General features: G+C 42.2%; 1 protein-coding gene across 1 annotated transcript in view; it reads right to left on the reverse strand.

Annotated features, from left to right (window-relative positions):
- The window catches only part of LOC147693288 (vomeronasal type-2 receptor 26-like), a 68,310-nt gene extending 54,993 nt beyond the window's left edge, over positions 1-13,317 (reverse strand). The window contains exons 1-2 of the mRNA XM_086935897.1: positions 13,272-13,317; positions 8,137-8,308 (exon numbers count right to left, since the gene is read on the reverse strand). Of these exons, the coding sequence (XP_086792023.1) occupies positions 8,137-8,308; positions 13,272-13,317 (218 nt within the window). The remainder of the gene's footprint in view (positions 1-8,136; positions 8,309-13,271) is intronic.
- Between the last annotated feature and the right edge of the window lie 4,308 nt (positions 13,318-17,625).

Below are 17,625 nucleotides of genomic sequence, written 5' to 3' on the forward strand. Positions count from 1 at the left end.
CATAGAAGTTTACATATTAACGCCACAATAATACATTCACACATTCACACACTCTCTTTCAAACCATTACACTCTCACCTGCACACATACATACAACCTACATTTAAAGATATTTTACTTACCTCAGCTTCCAGGGACAGTTATATTCTAGGTGATTGTGTGCCTTTTATTTTATACTAATAGTGAATAATATACTGTTATTTACTATTAATGTAATACAAAAAAGACAAAAAACAAGGAGATTGGAGCCCAAAGCGATGTCCATAAGGACGAGGTGTCCTTGTGTTCTCACACTGATGTTGCAACCTTTGACTCCAGGGGTTGCAAATGCAGGGCCAAGGTCGCAAGGGGCAAGTTGGGGAACACAACTGTGACCTCTGGCGACCGCAAAATGACTTCCATTATGTAATTTCACTCTCTATCCCTGTGAATATCCTAACCAAGGATATTTTGCCATTGCCCTCTGTAACTTAGTGCCTGGGCCTTTAGTTTGATGTATGAGGCTCTCTCTTGCTTCCCCTCACACCCCTTTCAGTACTGATGATGCCATCTGTTTATCTACCGTGACCCGGATGTCAGGCATTCTCTAGTCCTCTTGAGAGACTCTTTTGTATGACCATTGAGTAGTTCAGCCTTCTACACAAAGAGTAACCCACAGCTCTGATGATTCAAAGTTGTCAACGCCAAGAGCTATATTCATCCTATAAAAGACTCAGTAAACCTCTAATTCACTATTCTTCTCTCTGGTGATATTATGCTATTAATACAATTATCACCATGCCATACTTGAATGCTGTTCCTACCCTGACAGGATATGTACAGAGACACTTCAATATGAACTGTAAGAAACTGGTTTCACTCGTTAGGCGATATCTTCTGTAAGACTCTAATACATACCATGTAATATCACATGTGGCTCTTCTGTACATTCTGTAAGAAACTGTTCTTTCACTCACAGGAAATCAGCTTTCAGCTTTGTCATCACTACATGCTGTAATAGGCCCTTCTCATCCCTCACAGGGTATCAGTTGTGTCATTTCAAAAATACTGTAATTGGCCTTCTTACCCCTCACAGGGTATCAGCTGTGAGACTTCTATACATTCTGTAATAAAGTGTCCTTACTCTTCATAGGATACCAGCCGTGACACGTTTAGACATACTGTAATAAAGTGTTCTTACTCCTCACAGAGTATCAGTTGTGACACTTCTGTTGATACTGTAATGAACTGTTTACCACACATGTTTTAACAACGAATATACCTTTACCATGCTTGCCTTTACAACAGCCTTCTTTGTAAAGGCATGAGTGGTGCGGGCATTTGTGTGGTAAAGGTTATGTGTGGTAAGGGTAGACTCTCTGATGCACCAAACAGTTAAAATGCTCCGATCCCAGCCCTCAACCCTAATACCAGCACCCATTGCAGCCACTCCCCAGCATCAAGATTCAAATTCTCTCTGCCCTAAGCCTTAAACATCACTCATTTCCTCTCCCGCCACTCTGTATCCATCCCTCACCCAGCCCTGTGCCCTAGAACCGCATGTTTGCTTTTGGCTTGTAAAGGGGGGACGAGAAAGTAGAAAGTTTCTCTGACATGCAGGTCTTTTTTTTGTTTTTAAATGGAAGCGGAAAAGCAGAACAAAGGCTCCAAGACTGACATCTTTCCTGCAGAAGGTCCCTAATGTTCAGGTAGAGATGCTTACTCATGCCATGCATATTCCTTTACCACGCATATCCATTTACCGGCATAAGAATTTACCGTTCATACCTTTACAGTGTAATTTGTAGTAAAAGCACGCATGGTAAAGGCATGTTCATTGTGAAATCACGTGAGGTAAAGGCTATTCACAGTTATGGTAGTTGTGTGGTAAGAGCTGGGTTGTAAATGCATTCCGTAGAAATGGCCACATTGTAACCGCTTTTTCTCATAATAAACTGTTCTTAACATTTACAGGATATCTGCTTTGACACTTCTATACTTACTGACATAGTCTCACAGGATATCAGCTATGACACCACTATACAATCTGTAATGAACTGTTCTTACAACTCACAGGATTTCAGCTATGACTCTTCTATACATACTGTAATAAAATGGTCTAACCCCTCACAGGGTATCAGCTGTGACACTTCTATACATACTGTAATAAACTGTTCTTACCCCACACAGGATATCAGCTGTGACACTTCTATACATACTGTAATAAACTGTTCTTACCCCTCACAGGATATCAGCTGTGACACTTCTACAGCTACTGTAACATCTGCTCCTGAAAACATGATTGCTCTTGACCCCCCCAGGTTCGTCTAGGTAACAGGAATCTAGATCAAGGGGCGGCAACGTATCTGACTGGGCATCAGGAGCCACTCGGCTCTAAACCAACTCCAATACTTATCTGCTCTTGGAACATATCAGGCTTCCCCAAAAAAGTCCCCAATTCTGTGGTTTTGCAATACGTAAAATAATTCCAAATCATGCTTTTGCAGGAAACTTGGGCTGGGCAGTCGGTGCCACGGAAAGGGTACATAGAATATTAGAAGCATGCACAGAGCACAAGCTCTAAAGGCCAACCCAAAGGGGTCCTCTCAATATATATCTCAGCCCTTTGCAAAATATGGTTGAGCAAATCAATGTTACACAGAACGGGGAACAGGCTTTTAAAATAGAGAATAGGAACAGGGAAAAAACAACCACTTTTTTAACTTAATGGGTACATCAATCCAAACACCAGAGCTAAGATGATTGCAATGACGCTTCTGGATGAAGCAATAACTAAACTGGTGACTTAAAATGATGCACACTATCTAATAACATCTGTTTAATTGGTGAAACCTAATGAGAACATAATTGAATTCAGGAAAAGCTTTATTAGACTGTATAAGTCATAAAAGCATTACAGATAAAAGAATAAAACAATCAAAATTATGAGAAGTTAAAACATGTGTGCAGATAAGGAATCAGGAGTGTCATTGTGTTACACATAGAAAGATGAAACAGAGTTAAAAACACTATTAAAACAGCACATATAAAACAGTCTCCAGCACATTGGCAGGAATGAAATACCCCACGGGGCCAGGTAAGCACAGTCCTACGCAATAGTGGGGGATTTCGTCCTGCACTTTAACCAGCCCTGATTTGTTTGGAATGTATAAGCCACATCCACCTCAGAAATTTAGCCACCGGAATTACATACCTGGATCAATGCAGAGGATGCGCAGGGCTGTTTTATGTGATCTTGTACCCAGGTTCTTGCGATGCTGAACTAGCCAGGTTTTCCGTGGGCCGACATAAGCAGGGCAAACAAAAAACATGTGTGAATGATGCCACTTGTGTGGTGCATATGTGACATTTGTTATCCCTAGTAGTGGACTATTTAGATGTAAAACACTTTAGGGGCAGAGATCTGATCTAAACTGAAAATAAAGTTTACAGTCCAGGGGCTTCTCAATGATATCCCAGTATAGCTCAATACTTGGGCGTGGTTTAATCAGGAGAAAAAGCCCAGAGAGGGAAGTCAGGTCGTAGCGCATAAACTCAACTTGCGCAACCATTTCCCAGTAGATTTCTTTAATACAAATTTTTGTTGGGAGCATTTCTGGGATCAGATCATAGCAACACTGCGCAAGATGAATTTATCCTTGGACTAAAACCTTGTCACCTCAAATTGTGAATATTGTTTTATACATCAAGGAAGGAATCTGGAATTTAACATACTTCCCATAGACTGTATGACATCTGAACATTACAAACCAGCCTTGAGAAAGCCCTGGCTCAATCTGCCATATAGGGCGAAACACGTGTCGGCTGTCCCCTTTTCTTAAACATCCTGCCATTAAACATGTTAAAAAAAAGAGTGAAATATTGTTAAGAATAGACAAAAGGAAATAAAATATCTTCCTTCACTAAATCCCAACTGGACTACTGAGTTGTGTCCAAAAATAAAGGAATGAACCTAATGAAAAAACAGAGCAATTGAAGGGAGGAGCATATGCTTACACCCCTACTCCCATTTGCCAAAATGAGGCTGTAAGGTCCAGAGCCTTGTGCTACGTACCTCCGAAGTCCCAAAGTCCCATAGGATATCATATCCAACACCAGGATCCCTGGACCGACTTTTTCCTTTGAACTGAACATGTAGATAGTGACCATAAGGTCTAGATATTAACGGTGACTTAGGTGGCAAGAGAAGCTCCAGGAACAACTTTGGCAAGTACACATAGAGATTCTAGAAGAGAAGCAGCTAACAGAACACAATCAGTTTACTAAGTGGGAATAGAACTGCAAAATGTTAAGCTAGTTCTGTAAAAACAAGATATCGGCGCATGCAGTATCCATAGAAAGGAAAACTTGCCCTTGAAAAACTAAACAGCTTTTCTTAGCAGAGAATTGGGTTCGAGTCTCTGCAATGAGATGAGAATATGATTCTGGGCAAATCTCTTAATCTCCCCATGCCTAACAACAACAACAAAAATGAATGTGTCCTTGTGCAATGCAACTGGTGCTCATGTAAAGAGCTCTGATACCTGATACATTCGGGTCTAGTTTCTGCATATATAAAACTCTAATTATTTAAATAGGGAATACTTCACATTAAAAAATGACATTGGCAATCCAACTCAGCAGGAGAAAATAAGAGAAATTCATCAGAACTGCCTTCTCTGCAGTTTTGGACTGTCAAAAACGATCATTCGGAAAGGTTCTGTGCCAGGGTGCTTCATACATGTAAAGTAAGCAACCCTAACGACAATTAGAAAATCATCAATGGAATCGATAAGGTCACAACAACCAGGTATGACACGAATATTTCTGAAGAATCATGGGTGTAGCATTTTGAGGAGGCATAATTCCATTATGCAAGCAGCACGGGACAGTGAAAAAGTACCTAGCACTGAATCATGTAGCAGCACAGGAAATTCATCACAGCAAATACTGTTGCAGAAAAAGCATATACATGACGTTAGTAGCCCAACAAGCTCTTTTTCAGGTGAAGCCAACTTTGGAATTGTCCAAGACAACTGCTCTCCAGAGATTTCTGATCAAGATCTTAGAATCTTAGAAACCAATATATGAAAGAAAAAGGAACATGGAGCCCCTGGTCCTAAAGCCTTCCTGCTGCCCCCTTTAGGGTAAACGTACAATATTAGACAAGAATTCTTAATACCTTTTATAACTCAGTGCTTGAGAACCAGCTGATCCCTGAATCATGCCAGGGATCAATAATTCACTCAATCAATACAGGTGGCGATAGAGGTAACCATGGTAACTATAGTTTTATAACACTGTTAGATGTAGTGCCTGATTTAAATCTTGGCTGACTGGTTACTCTGTCAAAACGGCGACTGATATCCCATCCGCCAAAATATGAATCCCATTCTATCCTACAGCTCCCTAACTTCAGGATTTCAGCAACCAACAAAAACTCGCGGTCCTGTTTTTTTGGCCCCTACAGGAGGTGATAGCAGCAAGCTTTTACCCACTATAGGATATGGCTCTGAAATTGTGGGAGAGACAATGGAAAAAAAACCCTAGAGCTATTAACTGCCAGGACCTAGCAGTTGACATGCAAACTTCCAAAATATATCACGCTGGCCCAGCTGCATCCGGCTTAGGTCTGGCAGGAAATAAACACCCTGGGCCTCATTTATGGGAAGTGACGCATTGCTGCGTGAAAACAGTGATGTGTCACTTCTCAGTGCGCCCTCCTTGCGACACAAATGATGCGCCATATTTACTGTATGCCGAATCATGTCACAAGGAGTTACAGATACGTCAGTATTTCTGACGTATCTGTATGGCTCAAAAGTGGTGCATTGCTGGAGTGTGTCACAAAAGTTATGCAACTCCAGCAATGTGTCTTTTCACATGGGGCAAGCCCCATGTGAAAGGGCCTGCATCAGTCTTACACCTGCTGCGAGGCAGGCATAAGATGTTGACGCATTTTCACCCTAGAAGTGGTGCAGTGAAATCTGCGTCACTTCTATGAGGCTTACTTACATGGGAACGCCCACCCTGCATACAATGGCGAAGAAAACTTATGCCCGGCAGGTCATTCATGCTTACGAAACTTTAAAACCTCAGTCGTATTTCAACCATGGATACCCATTTCATTTCAAGGTAGCCTTTATGCGCCTGCATCTTAGGGATCAGCCAACTCCAGACCAGATCCATCCATGAAGAGAGTAACTGAAGGGGATTAGTGCAGGCTTCGTGGGAAGGGAAAGGAGAGGATGATTCATATCCTTTGGGTCTGTCTGGCTGTACTCCTTGAAAGAAGAACATTACTGAGGGCCCCATAGGTCAGGCTGGAATTAGAACTTGTAGGCAAACACTCATGGAAGGACTCAACCCAGTGCACACAAGCCTGAATAACAGGGTTGTCAAATACTTACAGTTATATGTGGCAAAAGTAAAGGCTTATACCAAGCAAGACTGAAAATTATATATGAACTGAATTAGCTAGCCATTAATACATGGCGAAATTCTTAACATCTTCAAAAATATTCTGTAGACCTGACATGAAAAACCTTTTACACTAATACACCAATTGTTTTACTGTGCTGTTTTTATTGTATTGATTTTTAATGTGTTTTCATCTGTAATGGGTTTAATTAACTATGCACTTTATATTTAGAAATCTGTAATAAATGGTCTGACAGTTCTGTACGTACTGCAGTAAATTGTTCTGACCCCTCACCAGAGATCAGCTGTGACAATTCTCTACAAACTGTAATAAAAGTTCTTACCCTTTACAGAATATGCCTGTGTCACTTCTATACATACTGTCATAAACTAGTCGTACAGTCATATGGTCTCAGCTGTGACACTTTCATACATACTGAAATCAATTTCACAGGGTCTCAGCTGTAACACTATAGACGCTGTAATAACCTCTTCTTACCCCTCACAGCTTATTAGCATTGCCACTTCTACACCTACTGTAATAAGCTGTTCTCACCCCTCACATCATATCAGCTGTGACACCTCTATACATACTGTAATAAACTGTTCTTACCCTCACAGGATATCAGCTGTGACACTTCTATACATACTGTAATAAACTAGTCGTACAGTCATATGGTCTCAGCTGTGACACTTTCATACATACTGAAATAAATTTCACAGGGTCTCAGCTGTAACACTATAGATGCTGTAATAACCTGTTCTTACCCCTCACGGTTTATAAGAATTGCCACTTCTACACCTACTGTAATAAGCTGTTCTCACCCCTCACATGATATCAGCTGTACCACTTCTATACATACTGTAATAAACTGTTCTTAACCCTCACAGCTTATCAACAGTGCCACTTTTACACATACTGTAACACTCTGTTCTTACCCTTCACAGGATATCAGCTGTGACACTTCTATACATACTGTAATTAACTGTTCTTACCCCTCACAGGATATCAGCTGTAACACGTCTATACATACTGTAATAAACTGTTCTCACTCTTCCAAGGATATCAGCTGTGACACTTCTATACATACTGTAATAAACTGTTCTTACCCCTCACAGGAAATCAGTTGTGACACTTCTATACATACTGTAATTAACTGTTCTTACCCCTCACAGGATATCAGCTGTAACACGTCTATACATACTGTAATAAACAGTTCTTACCCCTCACAGGATATCAGCTGTAACACGTCTATACATACTGTAATTAACTGTTCTTACCCCTCACTGGATTTCAGCTGTGACACTTCTATACATACTGTAATTAACTGTTCTTACCCCTCACAGGATATCAGCAGTAACACGTCTATACATACTGTAATTAACTGTTCTTACCCCTCACTGGATATCAGCTGTGACACTTCTATACATACTGTAATAAACTGTTCTTACCCCTCACAGGATATCAGCTGTAACACGTCTATACATACTGTAATTAACTGTTCTTACCCCTCACTGGATATCAGCTGTGACACTTCTATACATACTGTAATAAACTGTTCTTACCCCTCACAGGATATCAGCTGTAACACTTCGATACATACTGTAATAAACTGTTCTTACCCCTCACAGGATATCAGCTGTGACACTTCTATACATACTGTAATAAACTGTTCTCACCCCTCACAGCTTATCAACTGTGCCACTTTTACACATACTGTAACAAGCTGTTCTTACCCTTCACAGGATATTGGCTGTGGTTCTTCTTTGAATGTAAGTTCAGGGGAAGTGTAACCAGAGTGAACAACAAACACTCCCCCTAGTGTCATGTCTCCTTCCTGGTGATAGGAGTTCTGCTTCCAGGCTTGAAGCTTGCAGGATGCTGGCAAAGCACCACTTCTGTTGCAAACTAGAGAAAGAAGTACCAGCAAATAAATAAACAATTCCATTGAACTAACCAATGGCAGGTATCTCTGTGGAAATGTGGACAGGGAACAGGCATGCACAAGTCTTCAACAGACAGTGTAAAACAGAAGGTTTTCTTCACACAAACTGTCTTCCTTTCTCCACTATTCGCAATGAAGTAGTAAAGTAACAATGTGTGGCAGACGTTTGTTTCGGCGTGAACATTGCACTGCCCTGATGTGTATTGCACCCTTTGTTGATGAGAAACACAAGGTGGTCACTTTTAAAGAAGTCTTGTGAGCATCCCCAGCTGACTTCCAGCACTACTGGGAAATGATGAAAACTGTCATTTGAACCCTATCATTTGCAAGTATTGCAATTTAGCAATTTTCCATTTTCCCTTTCAGAGGAATAGAAGCCTTTCTAATAATAAACATGTGTATTTAAATATAAGAAAAAAAATATCTGTTGTGCAATAGTGTACGGGATGCTGCGTTCTCACGTGGGAATATCCCCTGTGTTATGATATCCTGGTTATCATATTATGGATCCAGCCTCACTCTACTCTAGCATGTGGGAAAAAGTCTTAGGGGCAGATTTAGAAGCCCCATGCGCCTCTTTAACGCCGCTGTTGTGTCACTTTTGTGACGCAGCGGCGGCGCAAAGCCAGCGCCATGGTGCGAGGTATTTACAACGTGATGCATCTGGGAGACGCGTCACGTTGTAAAGCCCTGCCCCAAATGTGGGCGTTCTGGCGCAGGGGGGAGGGGGTGTTCTGGTGCAAGCACGCCTCCTAAAAGTGGCTGAGTGAAATCTACAAGATTTCACTCAGGCACTTTTACGGCCATGCTGCGTCAAAACCCTGTGCCTGCTTGAAGCAGGCGCAAGGATTGAGGCAGCATTGTACAGATGGGGCACCCCCGAGCCTTGCTGGAACTGCGTCGCGCTTGCAATGCAACTCCAGCAATGAGCCGAATTTCCACCGGGGATGCGTCACGCATCTACCCATCCAAGCACCACGGTGCGCCGCATTGTAAATGCGGAGCATCAGTGGTGGCGCACGGGTGGGCAGATGCGCCGCAACTCTTCTGGTGCATCTCTGCTGATTAGCAGGGATGGGCCAGAAGTCGTAAATCTGCCTCTTGGCCTGCCCATATCTTAAAACCGGTGCTGGACCTGACCTGGTGCTAGCGGGGTGCACCAAGTGGGCCCTCAGCAATTACAGGGGGACACTGTCACAGGTTCACACATGTGGCGTGGTGGTTGCAGCATACTGTGTTTTTTGTATTGATTATAGTATGAGACTACCTTTTTACCTGTGACATGGGAATTGAAGACCATTGGCCCCCTCGACCATAGTTCTACCGCTGCTGGTGAACCTGGAATCCAAGCGCCTTGATCCTGTTCACCTGGATGTGTGCATGTATGCTTTTGACATTTGGTATGCATTGCATGAGTGTCTGAGTAAAGCAGAGTGACACAGGATAGTGGGTTTCACTTTGGAAGCCTCTGCCCTTGGCCTCTACACAAGATGGAGGTGAGATTGAATTCCCAGACAGTGGAAGTGTATTGCTGGCATTCTTTAGACTGAAAGGAGGAAGCCACACATCTAAAGTGGGGAGAGAGGAGACAGGCCTCCTCTCATAAATTCGATAAGCTCCTTTCTGATACCAAAGATTGCTGATTAATATTTTCAGAATGCAATTTGTGGATGTATTGACAGGTGGGAGGGTCTGAAGGGTCCTTCCGAAGGAGAGCATCCCTTTGTATCCCTTCCTGATCAATACCAAGTGTTTGAAGGGAGGGTGAGCAACCCAATATACTCTTTCGGGCTTGGGCAATTAGTACGTTCAAGAACATTGGGCCAGCAAGGGGTTTTATTTGAAGTTCTCAGTATCAGCAAGTATGGGGCTCTGGTTGATTGGGCACCCACACTACAACCAGTTAGTTGCTGAATATAATTTCTCTACGCCAAATCAATAATGTTACCACACTAACAAAATGAAAAATATGAAAAGAATACAATAACCAGGTTTTTTGAGTCAAAAGATTGTTATTTACTTTACGACAGAGAAATTAAATCAATGATAAAAATAGGGTACAGAAAAATGCATTTGAGATATAAAAGGAGTCTCCTATATACTCCTATGATACATCACAAAATAGGTCTAAAGTGCAAACAAGTAGTAACACAATGATTTCAGATCAAAACGAGCATGAAAATCAGTGGTGGTTGATGAATAGCTAGCAGAATTAGACTCAGCAGTCGACGTTTCGGTCTTCAGGAGATTGTTTCATAAGACCATCATCAGGACATATGCTTTGTGCACTATAATAGATGACCCTAAGAGAAAATTGAAGTTATGATACATACACTTCCCTTGAGGGTTAGTGATGTTAGGTGAGATGAATCGAAAAAACAACGCAACTCTGCCAGTTATTAGGTCAGGAGCTTTCAGGGCAACAACAATGCTTATGCCAAAATTACAACCATGCAGCAGAAGAGATTCAGATTTCTATAGTGAATATGACTTCAGGGGCAGCTGGTGGAAAGTCACGATTTGTGAGCTAGAAGATACGAAGAAACAGCGTTGACGACGTCGGCAGCAACAGCGTATTCGTGAAGCTGTGTTTTTAGCTCACTGCACCATCCCAGCTCAGAACCTGGCTATATGCAAATTAGTCTGTTCCTGTCCCAGTGCATGATGGGAACAGGGCAAACCAAACTACCAAGCCAATTCTTACACTGGGCCGACGACGGCTGATATGCCAGAAACCGGTCCCCGGTAGCTTGTCTCCTTTCTGGTGAAGAATTGGCTTGGTAGTTTGGTTCATCACCACCCCCTTTTCTGAATCGTTGAGCAAGTGAAGCAGCGAGAGAATACTGAAGGGGAGCAGAACAATGGAAGATGCTACAAGCTGCTGACCTTGGTGCAGGGGTCTGTCTACTAGAGACTCACAGACTGCATGTGATGGAAGCTGTGGACAAGCCCCAGCTCAGAGAATCCACTGCACTTACGAAGCATGCCCAAGCAGCCTCGGGTGTCCTCATGTTCATTCCAGTCATGGCACATTTGAAAGTGTGCCTGGCAAAAGCAAGGACAGGCGTTTTCCCCATGCTTCCAAATACATGCCTGCAACCTCAGACAGCATCCCCAGGGCACTGCTGACTCAGTGCTGTGCGGTGCTGGCCACCCTGAAAGTGAAAGCGACAAACCTATGGTATACTCCTAGGGTACCCCCGAGTGAGGGGCTAGTCTGGCACTGACCCTCAAGGGTGCTAAATTAACTGCCCTGTTCTGAAGAACAAGGTCATCATCTTGAGGCACTGTGTGCAGAATTAACACAAAAAAACCTAGGCGCTGAAGATATCCCAGCACTTTATCATACTGATGCAACAGACATGCCCAAGTGAGCATGGGAAAATGGGAGGGTGCCACTGACAACTGAAGTGTGTAAGTGAGCATGGGACTATGGGAGGGTGCACATCAGAAGATGTGAGGGTGAAGATGGCAACAAAATTGTCCAAGTGAGCATGGGAAGTTGTCATGGTGGACATGACAATAGAATTGACCAAGGGAGCATGGGAAGATTGGATGGTGCAGATGGCATCAGCAATGTCTAACTAGGACAGGAAGATAGGAGGGTGTAACAGACATATCTAAATGATTATGGGAAGATGGGACATCAGCAGTGTCTAAGTGATCATGGGACGATGGGAGGGTGCAGATAACAACAGAGGTCTCTGAGTGAACATGGGAAATGGGAGGGTTTAGAGGGTTCAGCAGTGTCTAAGTGATCATGGGAAGATGAGAGGGTGAAGTTGAAAATAGCAATGTCAAAACAAGTGTGGGAAGCTGAAGGGTACAGATGACAACAGAAGTATCTGAGTGAACATAGGGAGATGGGAGGGTGGAGATGGCAGCAGAAGGCTCTGAGTGAACAATGGAAGATGGGAGGGGGCAGATGCCAACAGAAGTGTGTAAGCGAGCTTGGGAATATGGAAGGGTGCAAGTCAGAAGATGTGAAGGTGAAGATGGCAACAGAAGTGTCTAAGTTATGGGATATGGGATAATGGGAAAGTACAGAGGACAGCTAATGTGTCTGAGCATAGGATGATGGAAGGGGGCCGATGAGAACAGATGTGATTAAGTGAAAATGAGAAGATGGGAGGCTGCAGATGACAAAAGAAAGGATTCAGTGAGAATAGGGAGATGGGAGGCTGCATATGACAACAGAAGTGTCTAAGTAAGAAAGGGAAGATGGGATGGTGCAGAAGACAACAGAATTGTCCAAGTGAGTATGGGAAGATGGGATGGTGCAGATGACATCAACAGTGTCAAAGCGAGGATTGGAAGATAGGGGGGTGTAGATGACAACAAATATATCTAAATGATTATGGGAAGACGGGACATCAGCAGTGTCTAAGGGTTCATGGGAAGATGGGAGGGTGAAGTTGAAAATAGCAGTGTCTAAACAAGTGTGGGAATCTGAAGGGTGCAGATAACAACAGAAGTATCTGAGTGAACATAGGAAGATTGGAGGGTGGAGATAACAGCAGAAGGCTCCGAGGGAACAATGGAAGATGGGAGGGGTGCAGATGCCAACAGAAGTGTCAGGGCATGGCAAGATCGGAGGATGTAGATGCCAACAGGTTTGTCAGAGCATGGGAAGATAGGAAGTGCAGATGACGACAGCTGTATCTATGTGAGAATGGGAACATGGAAGTGTGCAGATGACAACGGAAGTCTCTGAGTGAGCATGGGAGGATGAGAGTGTTATGATTTGCAATGTACCCCAATATAAGCACCTAAACCTTTTACCTACATTTACCTTGCCATTGTACTACATAACAGATTGTGCTGACCTTTTACCTAGTTAGGTGCTGCATATATGTTGTGTGTTTTCCCCCACAAACTAGCCTCATTTATTATGCATGAGGATTCTCAGAATGACAGCAGGATTACCATCTTCTGCATAATAATTGTGTATTAGGTTCATCACCATCGTCATCCTTGGCCGACATGACACAGCAAGGTAGATCCCTTGAGTGCATACAAACACCATATCTTTGCTGGGGCGATAAGAGAAGAAAGACTTCCATGGAAACACACTGACGTGAGACGCAGAGGTCTAACATCCCTCGCGTGGTGTCCATCTTGAAACCAAGATGGGGTCCTACATTCTCTCACACCAGGTAATGGGGTTGGTTCTGTCCTTGGTTGATTCTTCGTTTAACACCTATATACATGCTAAGTGCATTTAGGTACATCTAGTTAGGGTTGCATCGTAGGAGTACTTATTGTTCCTGTCATGTATCTATATAGTGACATATAGCTATAGTTTTAGTACTATGGTAGAAATCTGCCATCCATTTACTCTGTTGGTGCTTATAATGGTTTATATCTGTTTTTGTCTTATGGTTTTTGCAGCACACATTTTTTACACTAGAATGACACTTGTTCAATAACCGCTTATTGAAAACATCCCCATTGTTTAGTTTGTGTGTCTCTTTGAGACAAAGTGAGCACAAGTGACTGAGCAAAAAGTACTGTACTGTTTCCATGATCCCTTAGGGGTCAGAGTTGTCATGTTTGATAGTTGCCAAAAACTATTCTCTCCTTGGTAAAGAGGGTCCATAGTGGCACGGTGAGCTAGCTGGTATACAGGCAAACATATCTGATGATGGGGGAGTCTGAAATCAATCTGACACCACTCCCCCAGTTTATTTTGTTTAAATGTGCAGCTCCTATATAGATTTGTAGGAACTACATGACAAGAGGGTGCATATGACAATGGCAGTGTCTAAGTGAGCAAGGGAAGATGGGATGATGCAGGTGACAGCAACAGTGTCTAAGTGAGAATAGGAAGATGGGAGGGTGCAGATGACAACAGACATATCTAAGTGAGCATGGGACGATGGGAGGATGTAGATGGCAACCGAAGTGTCTAGTGAGCATGGGAAGATGGGAGAGTTCAAATGCCAAAAGATGTACCTGAACATGGAAAGATGGGAGGTGCAGATGACGATAGCAGTGTCTAAGTGAACATGGGAAAATAGGAGGGTACAGATGGCAACAGATGTGTGTCAGCATGGGAAGATGGGAGGGTGCCGATGCCAACAGATGTGACTGACTACTTGGAGGATGGGAGGATGCAGATGACGATAGCGGTGCCTAAGTGAGCATGCAAAAAAGGAAGGGTACAGATGACAACAGAAGTCTCTGAGTGAGCATGGAAAGATTGGAGGGTGCAGATGACAAAAGAAGTTTCTAAGTGAGCATGGGAAGATGGGAGGCTGCAGATGACATCAGCAGTATTTAAGTGATAATGGGAAGATTGTAGAGTATAGATAACAACAGCAGTGTATAATTGAGAAAATTGCAACATGATATATGTTTTATTACTAACTAAAGGGAATGGTTCAGGCAGATTTCAAATTTCAAATTCAAAATGTGTTATGTGATGTATTCTTGTTTGTTTGTCGATATCCAAAGGAGCTTTTTATGGCGACTCCAATACACTTAGTCACTTTATATCTAATCATTTTGGTAACAATGCACTTTATTCTACAATGGAACAGGCTCTTTTTCATGCATGTGTTTTTGGTTATATGCTGTTCTGCTTGCCAACCTAGGTGTCATCCAATGGGGTCCCTTTTATTTACAGCAATACACTCAGTCACCTGTCTCTATATTAAAGTGGTATCAATCCATTTTCTTCCTAGAAGAATTAGACACTTTATTATGCATGTTGCACTTTGAGCTGCAAGAAAATTGGGAAGGTAATTTCATACCATTCAAAGGGAGGATGTGTTTGGTACTGGAAGTATATCAACAGAAATACAAGAAGTGCATATATCAGAAATTAAACAACTTCATTGTAAACGTTGTAAACGCTATCTTTCTATATACAGAATTTGATGGTTATAATCTAAGAAGAAAAAGCGTAGTTCGACGTTTTGGTCTCTATAAATAAATTGCCGAGACCATCTTCAGGACAGAGAGGATATACAAGATGACCCCTGTATAGTATGTAGCAGATAATTGTCCAATCAAAGAGACAGATGTCCAAGGAGATCCTTTGAGCAAAATACCAGGCAATACTGATGGATAAATATGCACGATTGTCCTCCCGAATGATTGAGTCACGAGGATGGATTCTTAAATAATTAGATCGTATTGGTAGTCCACTTCTTCTCATCAAATTAATGCCTGCAGCGCTAAAACGTACATCTGTCACGTTTCTTAAAAAATCAATCCGCACTCGTATCGCCTCTTTAGTCAGGAACCATATAATGAAATCCGTCTGCTTCAAAAAGTACCCTTTATATGACTAAGAATACATATAAAATATAATTTTTACATACACCCGTGTTCTTCTGTTTTCTACATTTGGATCACTTAATGTGACTTAATCAAAATTGATTCTCTAACTAAAAATTGTTGAATGTACTTTCTGACTATCATTTATGTGGGTCTCAGATTAAATCACTAAACTATTTACATTCTATAATCAAAATCCCTTGAAGGTACCTTTACCTTTTTGTACCAGTGAAGCAATTATTTTTAAATACAAATTTTCTGATTGAAGCCTTGGATTTTTTTTTTATAAAATACAATTCCTGTGCAGGTTATGCTATTATGTGCTCAAAAGGCTTTACATTTAGTGTTTTGAGAAGTACTTTTTACTATGCTTGATGAGTTTGGGGTTAGAGCCACTAACTATTGCTAATAATGCAGAAAAAATACCACCACTGTAAGGGACGATTATTATTAAATTATATGCTGATGAAATAGCATTGTTTCTTAAACTGGATTTAGCCAACCAAAAGAGGGTGTTTGACATTTTTCATGAATATGAATCATTGGGAGGTTATGAGATGAATACTTTAAAAACAGAGATTTTACTATGCAATAGCGCACTAAACACTTCATTAACTGAACTCCATTCTGCAGTTAGTTCAGGGCCCAAGATATACTTAGGGATATATGTCTCTGAAAATGTTAATGATTTCTATTAGTTGAATTATGTTTCCCTAATAGGTAATGTTATGAGGTTGTTTGCAAAATGGATGAATTTACCTTTTTCAATAATGGGTTGTGTTGCTTTAATTTGAAAGTTTTTTCTACGTTTGTGTAATTTTCTGTTTGCTGCCATTCCTAATGCTGTACAGATTATACTTGTTTCCGGTCAAGGGAAGACATGGCTTGGCAGTTCGGGCTGGACTGTTCCCATGAGGCACAGGGTCAGACTGATTTGCATATAGCCATGTCTGAACTGGGGTGGCAGAGTGGGCTAAAGAATGGTGATGGATTAAACCCAGATCATTTGACTGGGTGTGAGTGATTGATTGATTCAGATGCTCCGTCCATCATCACGCCCTTTTGTACTGCTTTTGGCCGCCATAAGTGTGGCTGGGTATGCTCAGACGTGAGTCCCTTGCTCACTTTGCCACTGGATTCAATCAAGCCGGGCTGAAGACGGCTGGAATGCCAGAAACCGTCCTTGGAAGCTTGTTTCCGGTCCAGGGAAGACATGGCTTGGCAGTTCGGGCTGGACTGTTCCCATGAGGCACAGGGTCAGACTGATTTGCATATAGCCATGTCTGAACTGGGGTGGCAGAGTGAGCTAAAGAACGGTGATGGATTAAACCCAGATCTTTTGACTGGGTGTGAGTGTTTGATTCAGATGCTCCGTCCATCATCACGCCCTTTTGTACAGATTACGCGTCATTTTAGCAAGGAATTGCGATATTTATAGCAAAACGCGCTTGCCGTGTTTTTTATATCGCTGCCTATCACTGGACATGTTAGCAGAGAAAACATGCTATTAGCAAAGTTTTTCTCCTTTTTGGTAAAATATCCAGCGATAGCGGCGAAATGCGTGAATATCGCTGGAAACCCAATGATAGTCACGCATTAACGCCAATGGCGGCTTAATCTGACAATCCACCTCCCATTGAATACACAGGTAAGTCATCCTATCAGCAGGTGTTAAATTTTAGCGATAATCGCGCTTAACGTGTCTTTTTATTATCGCTAAGCCTGCGTTGCTAAGAGGCGATAGCTGTGTTAGTGACTGCTTTAAGTCGCTAACAGTTTGGGAACGCCCACTTTGCATATCATTAGCAATAATTATCGCTGACATGCAAAGCGGGCCCCAAACCGGTCGCTATCGCCTACATCTGTCGCTAACTGCTGTTTGCGACCGCTTGCTGATAGAGCGATAAAAATATCACTGCTGTAGCAGGAAAAAGTCCGCTAAAGCGGCGATATTGCCCTTGCTACTATGCCCCTACATTTTTTAAAGAGAAGCAGG

This window comes from Lissotriton vulgaris, chromosome 8, assembly GCF_964263255.1.
Source record: "Lissotriton vulgaris chromosome 8, aLisVul1.2, whole genome shotgun sequence".
NCBI lineage: Eukaryota > Metazoa > Chordata > Amphibia > Caudata > Salamandridae > Lissotriton > Lissotriton vulgaris.